This window comes from Capsella rubella, unplaced genomic scaffold, assembly GCF_000375325.1.
Source record: "Capsella rubella cultivar Monte Gargano unplaced genomic scaffold, Caprub1_0 scaffold_6, whole genome shotgun sequence".
Taxonomy (NCBI): Eukaryota; Viridiplantae; Streptophyta; class Magnoliopsida; order Brassicales; family Brassicaceae; genus Capsella; species Capsella rubella.
In genome coordinates this window covers 537,191-552,339 of record NW_006238918.1, presented here as the reverse complement: position 1 = coordinate 552,339, position 15,149 = coordinate 537,191, and the positions used below count along the sequence as shown (strand labels likewise).

Genomic DNA, 15,149 nt, shown 5'->3' with positions numbered 1-15,149 from the left:
AGACAACAAAAGAGCCTGTATTAGTTGCGTAAGGCCCAAATTCAGAGAGCTCGAATATATATACACAGGCCCATTAGCCTTTTTATGAGTTGGAGCGAGTCTTGAAAGTAATACGATATGGTAACAAATTACGTACGACTATATTCGTTTTTTCCTTTCTTATTTTTATTTTACATCAATGGACTATAGAACATGGATATTTTTCTTCTTTAGCTTTGTACTATATTTGAAACTAATGCTGCTAATATTCTGTCAACAGAAAAAAAAAAATCCAATGATAAATCGCTAATACATGAAGCAAAAAAAAAAAAATCTTTTATATGTCAATTAAAATTCTATGACAATAAATACACGAAATTCGTCTTACTAAAAAATTTATTTAATAACTTAAACCTGAAAAAGAAAAACAAAAGCCCTGGGGAGTTTTATAACCACATGTGTCTCTCTATCAGGTCCAAAGTTTCTATATATATATAAACGGCCCAAACATTCCTATCTATAACAGCATTAGATAACGATGTACACACGCTTCTGTTACTTGTGCTTACACATGTTTATGTACGCATCACCGCGAGCTGAGATCACGCCACGTGTGAGTCGCTGCGCTTGACGAGGGTCTCCCACAACCGTTGGATCTCAGAGAAGACATCGTCGGTGGGGAGTTGAAACCTACAGAAAGGACACGTGTTCTTCTTGCTTAGCCATGGCAATATACACTTCCAGTGAAACAAATGCTGACATGGCATTTCGCAAACGTCTCTCCCTTCGCTCATCTCTTCCTTGCATATCACGCATTCTACTTCTCCGGCGTCGTCGTCGTCTTTGAATACCTCAACCGCTCGTAACGCTACCACTGCAGCTCTAGCCGCTGGAACTTCGTAGCCTTGTTTCTGATCTCCCCGGCGGATATGGTTGTGGCCTCCCATTATGTCGACGAATCTTTTGCATCTAACTAGGGTTTCTATGTACGGCATCAATATTCCGGCATCGCATGTCCAGAGACCTGAATTATTACTTAGCATGGTATTAGCGCACATGTTGCCGAGGATTTCCCGCCAATTATCGGCGGAAGCTTCTAGGGCGTCTGGATTTAGCTGGTGGGTTTCGCAGAGAAAGAGGAGGAGGACCACTGCGTCGAGGTCCCGGAGCTTCATGGTGGTGGCGGAGGAGGTGAGAGAGTTGTGTTTAAGGTGGATGAGAAGAGGGTGGAGGAGTGAGAGGAGGTGGTTGGCGATGAGGTGGGTTTTGTCTGGGAGAGATAGAGAGAGGAGGTGGCGGAGAGTGAGTGAGAAAAGGGTCGGAGAAGATAGGACGGAGGCGAGACGGCGGCGATGGTGGTGGGAGATAGAGAGAATGGAGTGAGTGAGATTTGTGAGGAGTGAAGAAGAGAGAGTAGAGAGTGACGCCATGACGATCGTGGTGTTATCTTCTTCCATATTGGATCTTGCGTGCTTCGTTTCGCACTTCTCTTTGACACTTTCACTTTTTTTTTTGATGAATCTTTTGCTTATATACATACATGTATGAAGTCATTAGGAGAGTTTGGTGAAAGTAATAATAAAAATATATTATGACTTTTTCTTATTAAGGAAAAAACAAATAGGGTGTGGTACAAAAGAGATTGTTGTCGGCTTTGCTTGTTTTGGTTTTCATTTAATCGATAGATGTAAATATGAGATTGGGAGAATAAAGGTGTAGAAGCAATGAATGGAGAAGAGTTGGCAAAAGCTTAACAACACTTTTGCTACTGTTGGTGACAGACATAATTAGCTTGCAAAAACTTTATACAATTAAAAAGTATTTCATTTCACTTCTAACTAATAAATATCTTGGAAATAGAAAATTTCGAAGAATTTGTTTGGAAGGTTATGTGTAGAAATTTATTAAACTTGTATATCTTTTGTTATGTTACTACTTATTACTTACTAGCTCCACAATCTAAACCAAACTAGTTACATTTATCAAAGTTGATCAAGAGTTTCGATCATGTGAAGTGAAGCTAGTTAATGGGACCAGACAAGAGTCTGTGGAGTATAGTAAGGATTCGGATAGGCTTGTTTATACAAATCTACTTGTCCATATCGAATTTGTCTACTTTCACAACACAAAATCACACGAAGCACAAACCCAAAAAAACCCATCATTCATACCAAATATTCAGATAAGATTATTTACCGAACTCATGTTGTTTGTTTAGGACAAAGAGATCTTTCTCTTATTGGTGTATATGACCAAACAAAAGCAACAAAACAAGAGGAAGATGATCACAAGTCGAAACTATACACGATATCAATAACAAAAAGATTGGCTAAATCCATCGCTTCTTCTAATTTTCAACTGTTGTCTTCAAGAAACAGTGTTGAAAAGATTAATAATTCACATGACCACACCATCCTATAACTCTAGTCTCTATGCATTTGTCCCGGTGTGTTGTCCACACTTTCACAAACTCTCATGTCTCACAAATCCCTAAACAAGATTTTGGTGGACATCAAAACTGAAAAGTCTTCAATGACTGTGCTCTTACCTCACTCCGAAGAAAACTTACCCACTAGAACAAAAATTAACTCGTCAATTTTGATTTATATATAGCTACTAGAGAGGTTTGGCCATTGAGTTTATTGAAATCTCACTAGTACCGATACCGATGCGAAGAACATCTTGATTATAAGCATATCAAAAGTACGTACAATCATAAAACCCACAAATTTAATAATGCATCAAATCTTCTACGCAACCAAAGGGACTCATGAAGAAAGATTGGTTACCGTGAGAAGTGAGAAGATATGATGGCAAGATGCTTCAATGACAAGTAAAGATGACCCATTAGAGAAAAGCGAGTAAACAATATTAAAATTCATTCTATTATTCTACTGTGCTCGATTTCTATTGCACTAGTGAAGAATGTGGTGTGCCCCCACCAAACCCTTATAGTACAAAGTCATTCACTTTTTAAAAGCAAGACGGATCACTTCATCACATGGGCATCCGAAGATAACAGCTTTAGTCAAAATACAGGAAAGAAAGAACGATCACATACTTCACAATTTAACATTTTGCTTATCTGAGACTTTCTGCTACTACTAAGCCACATGCATTTTTTTATTCATGAACTTCAAACTGAGCCAGGGAAGAGAGACAACAATAGTTTTTCTAGCATCAAGATGTCTGCAGATAGAAATTTTTGATAATCAAATCGACCTAGAACATCCCAACAGTAAAGGCACAAAAAATGCGCTTTGGATTTCTTACCATTGTATTACACCACCAGAATAGAATGAGGAACTAAGAAATTACTGCAGAACTTGCAATGTGATTCGTTGGTTGAGAAGGAAGTTCCTGTTCTTTGTAATGTATGCGTTCATTGCCTGTGTCTGTGACGTGAAACGCACCAACGCCACCCTCTTTGAAGTTCCCAGTCCTTGACTGCATGGTGAAAGAAGACATTAAAATAGTTTCATGTCCTTATTTTATCGGTAATCTAGAAATCACTGCAACAGGGTTATAGAGCACAAAGATCTGTAGATATCGTGTATCAAAGAAGATGACAAAATGTCACATGTCGTACTCAAGTAAACAAAAAATGATGACAGTCCAGAGTAGGTGTTATGTCACTCCTCTCATAATTCCCAGAGAAACTCATTTTACATTTGTACTATTAACATAAATATATATTGCTTTTACTAGTGTGTAATATGATTAACCGAAAAGTACATAAAAATCATTGTAACTGATTAAACAAACAGAAGAGCATTGGTTTGCAAGACTCCAGGTAGACTAACGGCTAATCAAAAGGGCTAGAGTTAAAGCCAAAGAACATAAGAAAGAGATTACTCACACTGTGAGGAACTGGATGGATCCAGGATAATAGAGACAGCCAGATAAGAACCTATCTATGTCATCTGTTATAGCATTCACCGGAAGCCCATGTAGTGCAACCTAAACAATATAAAATCTCATAAGACATTAATCAGTACCAATTACAATTCATCTCAGACCAGTCATCTGAGAAAGACCTCGATAAACCACCAGTTATGACAGAAAATATAGCTTACCACTTTCCCCTCATAAGGGACAATTGGATCCCACTGAGAACGAGCAGCCTAATTATAGACAAGGAATCAACTCAGGATTAAATAGTCGTCTATCATATGAGGACTTTCTTCATTTGTAAAATGGTAATAAACACGGACTCTATAATTTGTAGAAGGATTACCCTTTCTAATCTATATAGCTTTCCTTTCTTTGCGATATTCCGCAGTCCTCTATCATATGCGGAAAGGGAAGGAAACTGGACAAAACTGATATACCAACATTGTCGAGGATGAAGAAGAAATGAAAGTAGTTAGTTTGGAACCAAATTTCCCGCTTCCAAAATAAAACTTGCAACAATCCAGGGAGAATTAATAAGCGTAATACTTACACTGCGGCAGGAGTTAAGTTTCCACCACGCAGATAGTTGAATTTGAGATCATCTGGTGTCACATTGCAGCCTTCGAGTACGTTCATGATATCAGTCTTCAGAGCATGTTTTGAAAAGCCTGAAAATTTCCCATAAAACCTCCCTGGAAAGAACAAAAACACGATCAAGGAACATGCTTTACCAAAATAAAGAAGACAATCATGGTGCACACACTTCATAATGAGCTAAAGTCACAAAACCATAACAATCCAGAATCCTTCTACGCTCTATATTATATCAATTTAAACAAACCGTTCCCTTTTTTGGATTAAAAATTCGATAATAGCCTCTGTGGTCAAAATCAGAAACTATCACTTTCAACATCAGCTTCAGATATACTCACTCCAAGCAAATCAAAGTCTGCAATCTGTGATCTAAGGTCTTTATCCTCACAAATTGGAGAAATACACTCAAAGATAGAATAAATACATGGAAGGGGAAAAAATAAAAGAAAACCTTCTCCCGGAGAACCTCCCGGAGGCGGTGGTAACGGGGAGGAAGGAGGCTGCTCCGTTGCGGTAGATAGGCATTTCCTCCAATCCTGAAGAAATAGAAGAGAGCTACCGCTAATTACATGATTCGACTGCCGGAGACACAAACCCGATCTGATCGCGCTACGGATGATACTCATTTCTCACCGGAAAATGTTTTAGGGTTTTTCTCCACAGTGAGTGACGATGACGGATACAATTGAAGATTCGAAATTACATTACTTAAGCCAAAAACGACAGCGTTTCACATAGTTAAAATATATGAATATCAAAAGCCCACATAGTAATTGAAAAAGATCTAAGCCCATAAATTTGAACATTAACATAGTCCATATTACATTTAGGAGAAGATAAAAGAAAAAAACTTGACCATCATTATTATTAGGGCAGGAAAAACTTTTTCACTTTCAATTTAGAGTAAACAATAATATATCAATCAAATATTGTATAAATTTCAATGTTATTTAGGCATGTCAAAAGGACTTTCGCCTTCGTAATTCCCCGAAGGCGAATACTCGCAAACCACTAAGAATCCACGGTTGTTATCGCACTTCTCACGTGCGCATCCAACGGCTGTGGTTGTACGCCAAACGATCTGCGTATAATGACCGCACATCTCACCAAGCTTGCACGAATTAGTCGTCCGATCGTAGTTAAAACCCTCCTGCATCCATTTAGCAACGACTCTCTTTGGCGACCACTTCTCACTATTTTGGTGCCAGAATATGTTCTCTCCGTAAGGCCCACCTGAATGGGTCATTTTACAATCCGCTTTACGTTGTTTGGCCCAATCAGAAGCGAAACGGGCCAAGCCTTTATCCCATTTGAGACTCGAGACGCCTGAAGTTCCACGCGCTGCGTTATGTGCGAGTACGAACTGCGCCGATTGCGTCATCCTCTTTCTTCTGTAAGTCACACGTGAGGCTGCGGCTTTGTTGCCCGGCAAGAGAGTCCCGGCGGCGGATTGGATTAGAAGGAGGAGGAGGAGAAGAGAAGAGATGGAGAGACAAAAAAGCGGATGAGGTAACGAAGACGACGACATCTCTCTCTTCGTCGTAGTCGTCGTCTTCGTTTTTCTCGTACTCAAAAACAAAACAAAAACCTCTGTTTCTGTGGATTTATTTTTTACTTATGAACATTGATTATTCGGTTAGTTGATTTTCTGACAAGCTTTGACAGGTTGTGTCTCCTCCATCCTCTCTCATCTGTTCGTTTTCCAGTTTTTTTTTCTTTTGGTTGTATTTTCTTAATTTGTTGAAAAGTAAAACGGCCATTACATAATGTAAGCTGAGTTGACTTTGTTCGTTTTGACCAAAAAGAATGGTTTTATAATTCAGATTTTAACTAAATGAACCTGGAAAAATAATCTTTAGAATTCTTAAGAAACTATATATAATCAAATTATTTTACGGGATTTTCAGATGTTTCAATGTGTAAATATATAACTTAGGTGTATTAGACCATCATTAACAAGGGGTTTTTAAATAAATCTTAAGGTAAAAAAAGCTAAGAAAAGTTAAGAAAACTTAGTTTATGTCTCTTGTATAAGAGATGTTTAGTCACTTTTTGATACGAACGTTACAAATATGGTGTGGGGTGAATTGGGGAATTTAAGAGGGAAGGTGTGAGACGCACGTGGATCTCTATTGTTCCACCTCTTTTTTCTCTCGTTCTTTCTTCGTCTTCCTCTCTTTCATCATTTCTTTGACAAGAAAAAAAAAAGAGAGAGAACCAAACGGAAGAAAGTTTTTTAAAAAAGAATCCAATTAGAATTAAATAAGAAATGACGATTCGGAATCCGTTGATCTGGAGAAATCTTATTTTCTGGTACATCTTCATCCTCATGTGGATTCCAGGTGAAATTCCTTATGTTTTTTTTTTACTTTCCATAGATGATCGATCGATTGTGTAGATTTGCATGAGGAAATGAAAAAGCCCAAGAAAAAAAATAAAACATGAAAAAAGGGGTTCTCGTCTTTGCAATATAAATTTAATCGGGAATTTTCTGTATATATAAAAAAAATAAAAACGTCGACAGCAGGATTCGAACCTGCGCGGGCAAAGCCCAATTGATTTCGAGTCAATCTCCTTAACCACTCGGACATATCGACTTATTGTTCATCTATGTAAAGTCAAGTATATTTATAGTTTCTTTTCACATTTCAGGACTTTTTGTTAGATCGCAATTTATCACACTCAACACCATTGAGATATTCACAAAGCACGACTGGTTCAAGCTCAAACACACGGTCTACTTTCAGTGCAAAGGAGAGAACAAAACTGTTCTTCCAGATGTTACCAAAACCGGTGTCTTGTACACTTTCCGCGGTCAAGAATCATGGCAGGTTCGTTCATAATCTCTTTTACAACCATCTTTCAATTAGACAAGATTCAAGATTGTGAAACTTACATGTTTCTTCAATGTTTATTATTACAGCCTATGACTGAAATTGGTGGCGAAAAATGTAAGCGATGCGGAATCTATGAGCAAGGCAGCCTTGTCTCAGACAAAGAGTTCGATGAATGGGAAGTTTGTCCCTCTGATTTCTCTGCTAGCCAAATCTATATGCATTTTAAGGAAAAGGAGATTAATGCTACTTTTGTCTGCCACGGTTGCACCAAGCTCGACTCCAGTGAGTGAAAACTAATTTCCACGTTTATGTTTCCTGTCAAAAGAAACGAAAAGATATGATGATCACAAGTAACATATATGAATTGAATGCAATGATATGCAGTATCTTCTAAAGCAACGACGGGTTCTAGTCCCCAAGAGGAAGGAAACAACGGGATAACAGTCATGATAGCGATTGTAGCAGGCATATTGTGTGCGACTCTGGTTGTGGTTGGAGGCGTTTTTACGTTCAAGCACTCGCAAAGGATGAAGAAGCAGCGAGATCAAGCTAGGTTTATGCAGCTATTTGAGGAAAGTGATGAACCTGAAGATGAACTTGGACTTGAACCTGTGATATGATATATAGTATTGAGCAGGTTCGTCCACAATTTATCTGAACAACAGAGACTTTTCGGTGTTTCATGAGTTTTGCAGCTTATATTAGGGAAGAGGGTTGACAGTAGGAAATCTTAGCTTTTGGCCATCTGGTTTTTGGTATTTGCTTCTTTTCCCCCACATTTTAGAAATCAGACAAAATAATCACAAAAAGTTTCAACAGAGAAAGCTATTGTACATATTCTAATCCACAAATGCATAGGGAACTTTAAGGTATGTGTTACCAATAAAAGAACTGAATCAGTACCTGCCTTTGAATTCATATGACGATTAACTCGAGCTCGGACTACTTCTGATGGCACGATTGAAGTTATCCAATTCTTTGGAATCAGGGCCATGAATCGTCTTAATGGTATCAATGCAGCAGCTGCAACGTAAAAAAAAAGACAATAAACAGTGTTTTTTATGTCTTCCAAGTTGTAGGATCATTTTAGTTGTGTTAGCAGGTTGATATTAGCTGAATCCCCTAAACAAGATATATATATATACACACATTTGATATAGGTGAACAAGAATAATGCAACCAAGGAGAATCACAGATGTTACCTGACAGCTTCCTTGTTGAATTTCTTTTCTTCAATCCCATAGAGTGACTTGAAAACCTCAGGCTCAACCCGACAAAAGTAAGGACGATCTGAACTCAGGAAAGTTAGAAAACGTTCAAAACATAACAGATGAATTAGAGAGAGACCAATCTGATAAGCTAATAAAGTAATGATACCAGCATAAATGGAGCATTTGCGTGTAGCTTTGTTGTAGTTTATGCACCATCCATCATCTCCGATCATGCTTCGATACAGCTGGATTAAACATAAGATATTTAGCGTCGAAAATATGATACATTAACAATTTAACACTGACAGAGGAATTTCGTCGAACAAGTGATGGGTGGAAAACACATTAGACCTCAACATCATCAGGGTCATCGAATATTTCATCAGGGGTGGCAAAAGCGAAGTCCTTGGCAAGCTTACAGCAAGCTCCACAACCTTCGACGCACTGCCAAGTCAATTCCTTCGTTCTGCCGGAGAAACCACTCGTCGACGTCGTCATTGGCCGCTTATTCTCTGGCTTGGCTTTCTTAGCTTTAGGCTGTGAAACTTGTGACCGCCTTGTGGCAGAGACTATCGTCGTGCTAATTGGTGCCGTCGCAAACGCAAGAGAAGTAAACATTTTTATAATTTGGCGCAAATTTAGAAACAAGATATGTTCTTCAGATAAAAGAACACAAATTGCAAACGACTGCAAGAGAAGTAAACATTTTTCTATCCGGTTCAGCTAGCCGCAAATTGTGAAGATGCATCCGGTTCAGACGCAAACCTTCTTTTATCCGGTTCAGTCACAAATTGCGAAGATGCATCCGGTACGAACAGTCGAACACCTGGGATATGAAATAAGAGCCATGTTATATTTTACATGCAACAACAGCTTCATCTGAATTTTACAGTTAACTCAATATTGGTCGATTTTGTATGGTCATAAATACTGTATATCTTATTTTTTCTTACAAATTAAGCACGGATGAATCGTGGTGGATCATTCCACTTCCTAAATTGTAGTATTTTACTATACGAGGATACTCTCTTTGTCCTAAAAACAATTGATTTGTAATTTCAACTATTTTAAAGGCTCAAGGCCCATTCCTATGAGCCCATACCAACATTTGTCAACGGTCCAAGAAAGTGAAAGTAAAATAAGGGGGTGTTATTGGTTTGTGAGTTATATGGAGTTTTAATGACTTTAGATGTTAGGTAGAATCTGTTGTTATTCAATCAAGATTTTATAAAACTCTTTTAAAGTTTGGTGTTATTAGTTATTGATTTGTAAAGAGTCATTCAAAATCTTCATAAATATAGGGTTATTGGATACAGAGTTTTACAAAGTCATTAAAAGTTCTGTGTTATTCAATTAAAACAAAAGAATCTATGATTGTTAATGAATTGAAATTTTATGTTATTGGTTTATGATTTTAAACACTCTTCTTTACAAAATAAAGTCATGAAAAGTATCTTATAAATACAGAGATTGTTTGAGAGACTTTACAAGACTTTAAAAAAACTAATAACAATATTATATAAAACTCTCAAACAATCCCTTAAAATCATCCAATCTATGATTTTAGCAGAGTCATCTAAATTCTTTATAAGTTAGAATCCAATAACACCCCCTAATCAAGTATGAGGAGGTTATTTAGCAAATGGATTCTCGAATTTTTAATGAGAAAAATCTTTGCATCAATTAGAACAACCTACAAAAAAAAATAGACACGTTTTAGTAGGAAGGTTAGCAATTTTATGCTAATCATGTTGTTGATAAAAAAAACTAGATAAGAAGTGTTATAATTTTCTATGCATCATTGCTTAAAACTACAATTTTTATCTAATATTTGCGGAATTCCACATCGTAGATGGTGTTAATCGCTAATATTCAATATAAACCAAAAAGAATTGAATATAGATGGATTCGTTGAAAGCCCATGATTTTGCATCATTTGAACAAAATTTGCATTACAAAGTATATTGTCTATTTTCTTCTACAAATAAAAAATATTACATGCCAATCATATTTTGATGGAATGAACACTTATTAGACGTTGGCATTGTAACCACGTTCAGAATTATCTACCAAAAATGTTTTCAGTGGGGCTGGATTGATATAGGAATGTAGTTAAATATACTATTTTGGTGAGATGGCTATGAAGATTGGTCTTCGACTCTTTAATGTACAATATCCTTGAATTACATCTGAAAATGTAGGATTAACATCAACTATCGTTGTTAGTAGTTTAGTTATAAAATTTTCACTTTAATCACACCAAATCATAACAACCATTTTCATTAATTAGAAATATTGCTTAAACAACAATTGTGTATTGATATTGATATTGTTCACTAAATATAATCATTTTTGGATGGAATTTTTTATTTTACAAATATTGCTTTGATTATAAAATCAAATTAAAATGTAGTCATTGCCAGCTCCACCAGACCACCACCAATTCTATCATATATTTGCCATTTTCGTTCTCTCTCTTCTATGTAAAAAAAAAATAATTAATAACATCTCCCTTCCTTAATCATCCTCTCTCTCAACATTTCTCCTTTAATTTCCCACTTATCTTTTCTTCAAATCTAAGCTTCACTTATTCATCCACGTTTATTAAACCCTTTTTATTATTATTTTTTTTAAAAACCCAAAAATCCAATATCTCTACTATATAGTACACATACGCAATACTGAAGAACCGAGGGGAGAAAATAAATATCAAAAATAAACCTTTAGAATGAACTCTGTGTGTATCTCCAGCTGCATCAACGATGCACATGACCCGCGCGTGCCGATTCGTCCCGTGCGTGCCTCCTACGTGAATCTATATAAGTGGCCCGAGTCCGACGCCGAGTTCGTTCGCTCCGTACGTCGTGGAGGTGGCGTACCGGAGGCGCGTGTAGTGGATAGCATATCTTGCCGGCAGATGTATCTCCGGAGCTACACTTTCTCTAGGGAAGACGATGATGAGAGCAAATCGGAGAAGGTGACGTCGGCGTCGACGCAGACGTCGTGTCTAGGGAGGGTTAAGGACACGGCGTCGTTTCGACGTAAGAGTAAAAAGGAAAGTGACATCAACGTCGAGAGTACAAAGCGGCGTCGTGGTGAGAAGAGGAGAGTTAGAAGGAAGAAGCGACAAGAACAAGCTTGCTCTGTTTTGTTCAGGTTTTTTCGAAGGTTATTGTCTTGTTCTGCCACCGTAGATGTTGTTGATCCAAACTAAGTTGTTATAAGTTAATTACTCTTTTATTTTTTTGTATCAAACTTATTATTAAGATTTGAGTTTTTTTTTCTTCTTTGTTTTAAGAGTTATCTGTTGAACCCTTCCTTTTTAGTTGATTTTGTTTGTATTTAAACTTGTAATATACAGAATTTTCATGGTTTTCTATGGTGTTATTTGTAGTTTATTAGATGATTGTGCATGAGTATTTTTTTTGTTTTTCCTCTCTCTTTAATAGTTCAGGATTTTAGAAAATACAAAAAGTCTCCGGTAGTTTAAGTTAAATGTTAAAATATTATATCTTGGTTACTACATGTTTACAATTTTTTGGATAGTAAATCACGGAAGCTAATTAACATGTGACATCGTACGTGGTTGCTTACTTGCATCATATTGATATGATTTTTCCAAATGTTATCAGTTTAGTAAACAAAAACAACTATAAAATTTTGTCTCTGATGAGTGATTACACACAAATAAAAACAACAAAATTGGTAAATTGAAACTATTAGGCGGGGTATTTCAAGCATCGGATGCTCATGGATTTACTAAAGTTGTTCAACACTTGTAAAGGAAGAGAATCGTAGCCAGAGCCAGATCTTGTTTTAAAACTTTTTCTTTTTAATGTTTAAAGGAATTACTAGAGTGATGATCATATACATACGAGTGACAAGAATATATGCATATTAATAATATATTTTCAAATCTTGACATAAAAATAGATATAAGGGCAACATTATAGGGGGTATCTTAGGAGCTAAGATACCCCCACATTTTCAAAGAAAAATTTTATGCAAGATCTTATGCAAGATCTTTTCTTTGAAAATGTGGGGGTATCTTAACTCCCTATAATGTTGGTCTAAACTCATCATAAAGCCATTTGTATCAGTTTTGGTGTTTCTAATATCGAATACTATTACGAACATAAGAGAATGGCATCTTTATTTTAAAAAGTCTTGTAATGTCTCTGAAGATTATAAGGTAAAAGATATTTCATTCAATAAAAAAAATTGTTTCCCACCAATATATAGCACTACTACAGTAGTTGGCAATTTGGCATCGACATGTGTAGAATTGGAGGAGTCAATAAATCAACGCCAAACCGCATTACAGAATTTAGCTTACACAATCTATAAACTATATTAATGATATAAAATAATGATCGCATGTTAATGATCACACTTATACGAAGGCCGCCGCATGATAAATAGTTTAGTGGAACGAACATAAAAAAAACTACGGAGTTATCACAAAATTTCAGATCACGCCTGTTATCATTAGTGGGGACTTAATTAGTGAACCACACATAATCACGACCACAAAAGATGATAATACAATATAGTTCACCTTTTTCTTGTGTCACGATACTTAATTTCTCTACAATATTTATACGTGTAGACTAATCAAAACACAATCTTGGAACAATAAAACACTAAAAAACAATAAATACTATAAATTGGCATACACGAAACAAGGCATGCTTTAATCTTGACGCTTAAGCTCCAAGACTCATCGAGATCAATATGTCGGGCCTTATTATTATTATTCAACCCTTTCTTCATTATTAATTTACGATTTGATTACAAAACGTAATCATTATAATCATTTCACTTCCACGTACTCTAAGATCCTAGACCACATTTTGAAGACTAATTAATTAGGTTTACAACAAGTGATAATATATATCCTGAACTATGATGTGTTTGCCTGTCCATGACCATAAATAATACAAAAAAGTTAAAATGTCAATCCAAAGTTTTGGCCAGCACAAAATCTTTACGAGTATGTATATTCAACAGAAAATTACGAATTTACAAAGATTAAGTTCCACATGTCACATGATATACTGGCTTTCTTTACTAACAAAAAGGGTCTAATTAGGCCTTAAGCTACCGTATACGAGAGCAAGGTACACTCCTCCTTATCACAGGTTTAAAACTTAAAACACACACATAGCAAGAAGCAGATTGTTTCATCAGAGCCCAAACTCTTGTTTCTTGAGGGAAAGCTCGGCAGTTTCTTCTTCTTCTTCTTCACCATCACTATCAAGATAGTCCACATTCATCTCCATTGGCCTAGTAAACATATAGAACATCAAACTACAAAACGCAAGACTTGCAATTTCCTCAGCTGCATTGCTCACCCACTGATACTTATAATCCACTTTAATCTTCAAAGCAAAGACGACGATCCTCGTGAAGAAAAAATACACAATTACCAAAACGTAGAATCTCCTAAAAAGTGGTAACTTGGCTAAGTTCTTAACCGCTTTCCCATCGGGTTTCTTTGATGTCTCTCTTCGGGTACTACACATCGACCTAACCATAACGATTACAATCGTGGAACAGCAAGATGTATCAGCGAGCAAGAAGAACTGGTTCCAAATCACCCAATTCTCGATGAAAGGTCCAGTCTCTCCAATCACAATCGAAGCAATGCTGGCTAAAACCTGAAGCGGAACAACGATCATCAACAGCTTCTTCTCTTTTCCTTGTAGCTTCCGTTGCAAGAAAGACCAACCGTTTCCGATTAGAACAATCACCGTGAAGAGCAGAACGACGTTGACGAATTGGAAAATGTAGAAAACAATGTTCCAGCCATGAGCAGTGCCTGTGACTTTCACGTAGTGTTGATACACAGCGGCACTTATCAGAGTCAGAGATTTCACTAAAAGCAGAGCAGCCATAAAAAGGTGGATCCTTTGCGTGCTGTTGTAGCCGAAACAGAGCCAGAGACCCAAGAAAGTCAAGTAGCAAAGGGAGAAGAAGAGATACAAACCGGGTAACTGAGTTGAACCGGGCGGTAAGTAAACCTTTGACCCGTCCGAATCTTGATTGTACATCTCCGTTCGGATCTTCATCGAAACTGTACTTTCCGGTACGCAATTCACGAAGAAGAGAGAGTACTCGCTCGGGAACGTTATCGAATAGGAATGATCGAACTGAGACCGGTTACGGAAGGCGAAGAGATGGATGATGTAGTTGGAATCAAGGATGCAGAATCTAGGGTTTCTCTGGATCTCGAAGAGTATCTTAAGAAGCGATTCTTCCGATATAAGTAAGAACCCTAGTTTCGACGACTCTGTACTCGGAGAAGAAGATACTGATACAGAGCTAATCGAGACGGTTACATGACCGGTCTGAGTAAACCCGAACTTCTCGAAGAGAATTACCGGCCGAGAGTCATCGGAGATAACGAGAGACTTTATCTCCGCTACCGTCAGAGTAGCAGCGGTGAGTAGGAAGAAGACGACGACAGCGGCGGCGAAAGAGGGTAATCTGGTCATTTCGGCTTCTCTCTCTTTAGTCGTTACTAAACAATTCGTGGACGTCGTCGTTGTATGCTATACACAATCTTCGGTTTAGTTGACGTTGATTTGTTGACAAAAAAAAAAAAGTTGACGTTGATTCTAAAAGTCAAAGT

The 15,149-nt window shown here is 37.0% G+C and overlaps 7 protein-coding genes and 1 non-coding gene across 9 annotated transcripts; 2 read left to right on the top strand and 6 right to left on the bottom strand.

The window, feature by feature from the left end:
* Nucleotides 1-357: 357 nt before the first annotated feature.
* Nucleotides 358-1,502, bottom strand: LOC17883383 (E3 ubiquitin-protein ligase SGR9, amyloplastic). Its single transcript, XM_006288279.2, has one exon. It carries the CDS (start codon nt 1,434-1,436, stop codon nt 582-584), a length of 855 nt encoding a protein of 284 aa, XP_006288341.2. The 5' UTR covers nt 1,437-1,502; the 3' UTR covers nt 358-581.
* Nucleotides 1,503-3,078: 1,576 nt separating this feature from the next.
* LOC17882619 lies at nt 3,079-5,139 on the bottom strand. The gene is made up of 6 exons (XM_006288531.2): nt 4,919-5,139; nt 4,424-4,565; nt 4,217-4,301; nt 4,056-4,103; nt 3,839-3,939; nt 3,079-3,426 (listed from the first exon to the last, which is right to left on the bottom strand). The coding sequence occupies exons 1-6, from the start codon at nt 5,091-5,093 to the stop codon at nt 3,294-3,296; spliced, it is 684 nt and encodes a 227-aa protein (XP_006288593.1). The 5' UTR covers nt 5,094-5,139; the 3' UTR covers nt 3,079-3,293.
* Nucleotides 5,140-5,349: 210 nt separating this feature from the next.
* On the bottom strand, nt 5,350-6,263 carry LOC17883520 (pathogenesis-related protein PRB1-3). The gene has a single exon (XM_006288652.2). The coding sequence runs from the start codon at nt 5,993-5,995 to the stop codon at nt 5,414-5,416; it is 582 nt and encodes a 193-aa protein (XP_006288714.1). The 5' UTR covers nt 5,996-6,263; the 3' UTR covers nt 5,350-5,413.
* A 405-nt stretch (nt 6,264-6,668) lies between these two features.
* Nucleotides 6,669-8,172, top strand: LOC17881770. The gene is made up of 4 exons (XM_006286701.2): nt 6,669-6,809; nt 7,120-7,298; nt 7,391-7,586; nt 7,689-8,172. The coding sequence occupies exons 1-4, from the start codon at nt 6,737-6,739 to the stop codon at nt 7,922-7,924; spliced, it is 684 nt and encodes a 227-aa protein (XP_006286763.1). The 5' UTR covers nt 6,669-6,736; the 3' UTR covers nt 7,925-8,172.
* On the bottom strand, nt 6,983-7,064 carry TRNAS-CGA. Its single transcript has one exon. It is a non-coding gene; the product is annotated as a tRNA-Ser (tRNA).
* Nucleotides 7,274-9,340, bottom strand: LOC17883688. 2 transcript variants are annotated; one of them, XM_023780995.1, is made up of 5 exons: nt 8,867-9,340; nt 8,682-8,760; nt 8,507-8,594; nt 8,208-8,327; nt 7,274-7,619 (listed from the first exon to the last, which is right to left on the bottom strand). In XM_023780995.1, exons 1-4 carry the CDS (start codon nt 9,131-9,133, stop codon nt 8,231-8,233), a joined length of 531 nt encoding a protein of 176 aa, XP_023636763.1. In that variant the 5' UTR covers nt 9,134-9,340; the 3' UTR covers nt 7,274-7,619; nt 8,208-8,230. The 2 variants fall into 2 exon arrangements, with proteins under 2 accessions (XP_023636763.1, XP_006288557.2); XM_006288495.2 differs by having other exon boundaries at nt 8,212-8,327.
* Nucleotides 9,341-10,050: 710 nt separating this feature from the next.
* LOC17884582 lies at nt 10,051-11,894 on the top strand. The gene has a single exon (XM_006288753.2). It carries the CDS (start codon nt 11,244-11,246, stop codon nt 11,727-11,729), a length of 486 nt encoding a protein of 161 aa, XP_006288815.1. The 5' UTR covers nt 10,051-11,243; the 3' UTR covers nt 11,730-11,894.
* A 1,607-nt stretch (nt 11,895-13,501) lies between these two features.
* On the bottom strand, nt 13,502-15,139 carry LOC17882248 (protein GPR107). Its single transcript, XM_006287718.2, has one exon. The coding sequence runs from the start codon at nt 15,010-15,012 to the stop codon at nt 13,702-13,704; it is 1,311 nt and encodes a 436-aa protein (XP_006287780.1). The 5' UTR covers nt 15,013-15,139; the 3' UTR covers nt 13,502-13,701.
* Nucleotides 15,140-15,149: the final 10 nt, after the last annotated feature.

Coding starts and splice junctions, on each gene's coding strand:
- LOC17884582 (XM_006288753.2), top strand. CDS start 11,244: ATGAACTCTGTGTGTATCTCCAGCTGCATCAACGATGCACATGACCCG.
- LOC17881770 (XM_006286701.2), top strand. CDS start 6,737: ATGACGATTCGGAATCCGTTGATCTGGAGAAATCTTATTTTCTGGTAC. Junction 7,299..7,390: donor GCGGTCAAGAATCATGGCAG/GTTCGTTCATAA, acceptor TTATTATTACAG/CCTATGACTGAAATTGGTGG. Junction 7,587..7,688: donor TTGCACCAAGCTCGACTCCA/GTGAGTGAAAAC, acceptor AATGATATGCAG/TATCTTCTAAAGCAACGACG.
- LOC17883520 (XM_006288652.2), bottom strand. CDS start 5,995: ATGTCGTCGTCTTCGTTACCTCATCCGCTTTTTTGTCTCTCCATCTCT.
- LOC17883383 (XM_006288279.2), bottom strand. CDS start 1,436: ATGGAAGAAGATAACACCACGATCGTCATGGCGTCACTCTCTACTCTC.
- LOC17883688 (XM_023780995.1), bottom strand. CDS start 9,133: ATGTTTACTTCTCTTGCGTTTGCGACGGCACCAATTAGCACGACGATA. Junction 8,761..8,866: donor ATGACCCTGATGATGTTGAG/GTCTAATGTGTT, acceptor TGTTTAATCCAG/CTGTATCGAAGCATGATCGG. Junction 8,595..8,681: donor CAAATGCTCCATTTATGCTG/GTATCATTACTT, acceptor TCCTGAGTTCAG/ATCGTCCTTACTTTTGTCGG.
- LOC17882248 (XM_006287718.2), bottom strand. CDS start 15,012: ATGACCAGATTACCCTCTTTCGCCGCCGCTGTCGTCGTCTTCTTCCTA.
- LOC17882619 (XM_006288531.2), bottom strand. CDS start 5,093: ATGAGTATCATCCGTAGCGCGATCAGATCGGGTTTGTGTCTCCGGCAG. Junction 4,566..4,918: donor GGGAGGTTCTCCGGGAGAAG/GTTTTCTTTTAT, acceptor TGTTCTTTCCAG/GGAGGTTTTATGGGAAATTT. Junction 3,940..4,055: donor TCCCTTATGAGGGGAAAGTG/GTAAGCTATATT, acceptor TATATTGTTTAG/GTTGCACTACATGGGCTTCC.